This window comes from Osmerus eperlanus, chromosome 2, assembly GCF_963692335.1.
Source record: "Osmerus eperlanus chromosome 2, fOsmEpe2.1, whole genome shotgun sequence".
NCBI classification, from domain to species: Eukaryota; Metazoa; Chordata; class Actinopteri; order Osmeriformes; family Osmeridae; genus Osmerus; species Osmerus eperlanus.
Window position 1 is genome coordinate 13602037 of NC_085019.1, and position 6851 is coordinate 13608887.

Below are 6851 nucleotides of genomic sequence, written 5' to 3' on the forward strand. Positions count from 1 at the left end.
ATGTCTTAAAAAGTATAAAAGTGAGAAATACCAAAAGTCATAGCCATCATCTCCTGAAGGAGCTGAACGTTTTGATACAAAAGTTGTAGGAATCGGTTAAAGTATGCAGAACGAGTTAAAGGCCAAAAAACGGCGGAAGAACTGAGAAGTTGAAAAGCAATAGTGAGAATGCTTAACAGCATTCTCACAATAATAATAATAAAGAGAAACAGGAAAACAATAGTGAGAATGCTTAACAGCATTCTCACAATAACTAGAAAAGGCTGTTCCTGTGAAACAGCAGTGAGAATGCTGAAAACCTGAATGGGGATAGCTGACCGTGCTAAAAAAGCTGAAAATAGTGAAAATGACCCAATGACCTCAAATTACGGGTGGGGGTATGAAGCTGTATTAAATCAGAAATGTAAGGAGGAACTTCTCCATTCAGGGCTCTGAAGGTGAGGACCAGGATTTTAAATTGAATTCTGTACTGGACTGGTAACCAGTGAAGTGATGCTAAAACAGGTGAGCGTCCTCTGTTGTTGCTCTCAGCATGCTCTGTTGAACTCTGTTGAGCAGCCCTCTGCATGACCTGTAAAAGTGAAGAAAGGGTCCATGTCAGTAGTGAAAAATGAAGCTTTTTCCATCTACACTTGATACAGACTTCATTTATGACTGTGAAATGCAGTGGCACTACTTGAACTTGAATCCAAATGTGTTGAATCCAAAACGCATGCAGTCACTCAAAACACTGGCTCGATTCCAGGCTCTAGCATTCGAGTATTTAGCTCAAAACTGGTCAACATACACATCTGACCAAAGACCAGCTCGACTTTTGCATGTAAACAGTGATTCTGACTGTCAGAGACCTTTAAATAGCTTGACCTAGTGAAATTGGCAAAACTAGCCTAGCTAACGTAGGTCGTTTTCTCAGGGCATCCCTTACAAAAAAGAAGTATACTTCAAGTTTATTTTGTAAGTATACTTAGTATAAAAAGTATACTATTATCATGATACTTAAGAGTATACTAGCAGTGTACTAGCAGTGTACTTATTAGGGTTCCTCCGGTAGGAGGGAACCTATTGTTTTTGTTAGTATTCCTATTATTATTATATTTCTCCGTTAAATGGCTCAATAGCTCAAAAAGTCCTTGACACGATTTTTTCCAATTTGGCCCAATGATACAACAGGTCACTCACTACTCCCAGACCGCAAAGCGGGACAGGTGGTCACTCTACTTGACACACGCGCGAGCTTGGCGAGACGCACACACATCCTTTCTGGAAATTGTGTGCTGAGCAACCCCCTACCCTCGGTTTTTAGCTCCTGTTTCATTTTGCTTCCAATCGCAGCTCGCCGTTACGAATATAAATTATTTTTCGGCGGCCATTGTTGTTTTCAACTGGAATCGCCTGATAGTGTTGGAGGCAGCCACGTTCGGTAAGTCATATCGCCTACTTTTTACACATTTTAAGCTAGAATAAATGATTGGGTTCGTGAAAGTACACTACTCTTGAATTATGGTGAAGGTTTTAGCACTTTTAGACCTTTAGATCGTGAGTCTGAAGTGACGGAAAACCGAACTCGAAAAGTAGCTAACTCTAGCTTTTTTCCTCTGTGTTTTTAATTAGTGAATCATTTTGCATCTCGGTGAATTGTTCATCAAAAAGGTCGAGGAGGGCAGCCTTTAGGAGAAAAAGCAATTCCCCTCAGAATTTTGATTTGGGGCGTGAAAGACTTTGTAATAAGCATATGTGCCAGGGAGACCGCATAGGCTTAGGCGGCAGCCATGTTTTCGTCATGTTCATAAGTTCACCATTTTACAGTTAGGTCTACACGAAAAAGGTCGAGGAGTGCAGCCTTTAGGAGATGTGGGAATTGTGCTTTTAGCCAGATGCTCCGATTATTTTTGTGATTTGTGGACTTGCAATTGGAGTGATACTGTGTCCCGGGGGTACATTGTTTTGACGTTAGCCTCAGTCAGGCTCGGCTCGCCCACTGGCAGTGTGTAAACAATTTTGTATTTCACTCAATTCTACTCCAAAAACGTCAGGGAGGACTGCTTTTTGTAGACAAGGGCCTGCTAAAGATAGCCAGTATATCTGATTTTTCAAGGCGAGCCTGTTTCATTCGTCATATGCCCTGAGAAAGCGACCTACGTTAGCCAGGCTAGTTTTGCCAATTTCAGTAAGTCAGGCTATTTAAAGGTCTCTGACAGTCAGAATCACTGTTTACAGGCAAAGGTCGAGCTGGTTTTTGTCAGATGTGTATATATTGACCAGTTTAGAGGTAAATACTCTTGCCAGAGTCTGGAATCGAACCCGTGTTTTGAGTGACTTTGCATGGGTCTCCATCAGGTCAACACATTTGGATTCAAGTTCAAGTAATGCCACTGCATTTCACAGGTGTAGATGGAAAAAGCTTCGTTTTTCACAACTGAACTGACATGGATCCTTTCTTCACTTTTACAGGTCTGGAGGGTCATGCAGAGGCCTGCTCAACAGAGTTCAATAGAGGATGCTGAGAGCAACAACAGAGAATGCTGAGAGCATCACAGACCCCTTGCTGGACTATCCCTCTCTAGCTGGACAGCTTCATTCAGCTGGCCTGTCCTGGCGGCCTGCCCTGCCTGCCTGCCTGCCTGCCTGCCTGCCCGCCCTGCCTGCCCTGCTTGCCCCTGCCTGCCAGCCCTCCAGAGACAGACAGTCACCCCACAGACACAGTAGCTCTGCAGACTGCTTTTTTGAGGACATTGATGAAAAAGGACAAACCAGCATTTTTTACTTTGATGAAAGTCTAAATGTTTAATCCTTTCCATGTCCCAGTATGCCAAGCTGCTGACTTTGTGTCTTAACCCTCGTGCTGCCTTCGGGTCACATGACCCAAAGGTTCATAACGAACCATCGTTGTGTTTACCCAATTTTACCCAATACAAAACCAAATAAAAATAATTTTCTTTTAACCTTCGCAATGTGGGGGGTCTGAGACAGCCCAACGGTTAAAAGAAAATGCTTCACTTTGTTTTTGTATGCGGTAAAGTTGTCGCAATACGACGGTGGGTCACAATGACTGATGGGTCAGAACGACCCGAAGATAACACAAGGGTTAACCCATTTGATCCCGAATTTTTTCCAGACATAAAAATATCCAAATCATGTGTCATTAGTAACCCTTTGAAACAATTAATCATTATTTTTGTTTTTTTTCCAAGGAAAAGTAGGTGAAAAAGTATGTTTTATGGTCGGTCACAATTGTGACCGGTTGGATAGTGTGTTGTATATTGATGTAACATATTCCTCCTATGCAGTTATCAAAATAACCCTATCCAGCCCAGTTATTAATACATTTAGAACATTCACTGGCAGGCCCCATCATTGGGATTTATTTTACCTCTCAAAATCCCTTATACAACACCAATTTGAATACTGAGAGCAAAGACAAAAAACAGTTAACGTATTTCAACATTGTAACTTTATTGTATAACACATTGTAATATTTATTGCAACTGCAACATGTATTGAAACATTAAGATTATAACATTATGACATTTAGTGCAACATTCACCAACAACTGTAAATTTAATTCATTTGTCATTTTGATCAATTCTTTTTTTTTCTGCTTAGGTTGTTGTACTGCTTTCTTTTATTGGCTTTTTCCGCCCTTTTAATTCATTTTGTATCTCCGTTTCTACTGTCCATGGTACATCTTGAAGCACTCAATGTGCAGTGGCGCTTTGCATTTGTCACATGCATATGTGGTGCGTTTGTCACAACGACGACATCTCTGGAACCGGTGCATTGTATTGATTGGCCAGTGAGAAGTTTTGTTGTATCTCGCCTGATCTTCAACAGCAGCACTCAGAAGAGATCTCCTTCCATGGCTCAGTGGTTTTGTGCCAAACTTCTGCATAAGAGACTGTGCTACTATCCGTGAGAAGGTGAGCAGGTCGATGGTCCCTCCCATAATGTCTCTGTAAAAGAAATGGCTGTTTACAAGGGCACTGTTGAGAGACCATGCAAAGATAGGCCACCACCACTTCTTAGACCTGATGGAGATATGGGATCTTGAAACCTGCTGGTTGTAAAGGTCAACACCGCCCATGTGCTCATTGTATTGCTTGATGCATTTTGGTTGTGGGACTTTGTCAAAGGCACGTCGCGCCTTGTTCCATCTCTTGACAGAGGTCTCACTGTATTTCTCCTCCATGTTTGTTGCCACTGTGACAATGCTGTTGTCTTTCCAACGGACCAGCAACTTGTCTCCTTGGGTCAGAACCTCAGAGGCTCCCCGGGGTAACTTCATGAAGTCCTTCTGTGGCATGAATGGGACATCAAAAAGACGATTTTGCCTCATTGTTCCAGAGCTTCCATATCCTCTTTGTGTCATGTGATCGAGGAGTGCAAGCGAAGTGAAGAGGTTGTCATGAATGAACTTGCAACCTTGAGGCACCTGAGCTTGCTCTGCAAGACCGAGAACGACACTGGGTCCCTGACCTAACCCAGTCTCAGGGAGGAGAGTGTGGGATCCACCATATGGCTCCATGTGGTACATGTGACCACTGGATGATGCAAGGCTCCATACCTTGTAACCAAAACGGATTGGTTTACCTCTGATAAACTGCTTACATCCGTGTCGACCATAATACAGGATCATGCTTTCATCTACGGACAGCCATTCTTGAAATGGCATGACTTTGTATGACTGATTGAGCTCAGAGAAGATGGGCCTGACCTTAAAAAATGGGTCATCTGTGATTTTTGTGTTGTCAACCACATGAATTGAGGCCATTACTTCATCAAAGCGATTTCTTCGCATTGCATCAGAAATGCGTTCATTGTGCACATCACTGTCAAGTGACCAGTACATGTGTCTTCTTGGAACAGAGCTGTACCCAGATGTGATTAGGATCCCATAGAAAGTAAGGAGCTCATCCATACTCAGATATAATTTCTTGTTCTTGGTCTGGGTGGAGTAGAGGTTAGACATTTCAATGGTGATCTCTCTTAGGGTGGGTGGATACATTTGTAAGAAAACATCCATTGGGTTGGAGTAGCTTTGTTTGATACATTCTGCAGCATTTGGGCTGTATACCAGATGTTCTGGAACCACATTGGTGGCAGGCCTCTTCGATTGTTTGAACAATCGATCTTTATTTTTGACCACGTGCAGCTTTGCCTTTGGTTCTTCTGACTGGCCCCTTTGGCTTGTAGAGGCCCTTGGTTCTTCTGACTGGCCCCTATGGCTTGTAGAGGCCCCTGGTTCTTCTGACTGGACCTTCTGGCGTTTACAGGCCCTTAGCTGTTTATTTTCAACAGTCGATGGTGCGGTGTGAGGGAGGTCATCATTATATCGTTGACCACCTGCAGCTTTGCCCTTGGCTCTTCTGGCTGGCCCCTATGACTTGTAGAGGCCCTTGGCTTTTCATTGTCAACAGTAGGGAAGGGTCGGGGAGAGGGGGGTGCGGTGGTGAGGGGAAGGTCATCCTCACTGATCGTGTTCCGTTCATAATCTGTTTGCATAAATTCTGCATATGCATTTAACAGCCTGGCAGGCAAATTACCTGTCTCCCCTTCGTAGTCCATATCAGACCCATCACTGTCAGTCAGTGAGGACTGCATCTTTCTCATTTTGAGGGATAACTGCAATGTTGCATGCTTTGTCTGGGCTCACCCCTAGATCCAACATTTCCAGAACTTGACTCAAAGTGAAACTAAAAGAAAGAACAGAGTAGAAAATCAGGTACTACAAAAACTATCAAAAAGTATTAAAAATACAATATTAGTTAAGACTATATTGTTATTTTCCTTATGGTTGTTTAAAAGACAAGTAATCTACCATTACATCTAACCAATTTGTTTTGGATAGATTACTCATGCATGTTTTTCTACTGGAATAAGGGCACTGCCCTTTTTTCATTCTTGAAAAACGTTCTAAATGAGAAAGCAACACTTGTCGGTCCTGATTTTATTATTTTCTTCTTCGGGTATTGATATTGATTTCCAGATTTGTTCAGTGTAATGGCAAATGTATGGTTACTGAGAGGTTAATAATATTAGTTTGTTAATTAGCCGCGTTGTATGCTAATTAGCAGTGATGCTCGCGGCTAATTAGCATATAACTGCTAATTAACATAAACTAATATTAACCTCTCAGTAACCATATGAACACAACATTGTTTAAAATTTTAGCCACAACTAACATATGTGTGTTAGTTAGCTATGGTGTGGCATCCATTGCACCTGCAATATTTGTACAAAATAAGTATTTGAAAAAACCCACTATTTGCACAGTGTTATCCCACTGGTCACTATTGTTGCCATCCACATGTTTACTAATTCTATAACCACACTGAACAAAGTTGAGTAATTGCAAATGCATGTACTACTAGACACCTTAAAGGTAATGTGTACCAAATATCTTTGTCATATCTTTATGTAAACATACTTTACTAACCTTTTGTTTGGTAGCTGTGATACAGCCATCCTCATGTCAAGGTGCATCCAGGAAGTAAACAGCTATAGTTTTGTGAAAATGTACACTAAACAAATGAAACTGCACATATTTCATTGAGACCCTTTATTATTTCAGTATTTGTTGGAAATACATTGATAAATCATTCAGTACCCTTTTAAGTGCCTCATAACTGAAAACTTTGTTTAGGGTCACTATTGTGACCGATGGGATTAAATGGGTTAAGTGATGAAACCAGTTAAAGTGATAGACTTTTGACCTGAATCCAATGATTATTCATCTGAATAAAAACCACTCAAGAGAAGTACTGGCTTTCTTCTTGCCACTATTCCATAAATGCCAGATTTGTGCAGTATACGACTGATTGTTGTCCTATGGACAGAGTCTCCCACCTCAGCTG

The 6851-nt window shown here is 41.6% G+C and overlaps 1 protein-coding gene across 1 annotated transcript; it reads right to left on the reverse strand.

The window, feature by feature from the left end:
• Positions 1-3667: 3667 nt before the first annotated feature.
• Positions 3668-5002, reverse strand: LOC134037004 (piggyBac transposable element-derived protein 3-like). Its single transcript, XM_062482276.1, has one exon. The coding sequence runs from the start codon at positions 5000-5002 to the stop codon at positions 3668-3670; it is 1335 nt and encodes a 444-aa protein (XP_062338260.1).
• Between the last annotated feature and the right edge of the window lie 1849 nt (positions 5003-6851).

What these genes read in the sequence shown, in the direction of transcription:
- LOC134037004 (XM_062482276.1), bottom strand. Translation starts at nt 5,002, where the DNA reads ATGTATCCACCCACCCTAAGAGAGATCACCATTGAAATGTCTAACCTC.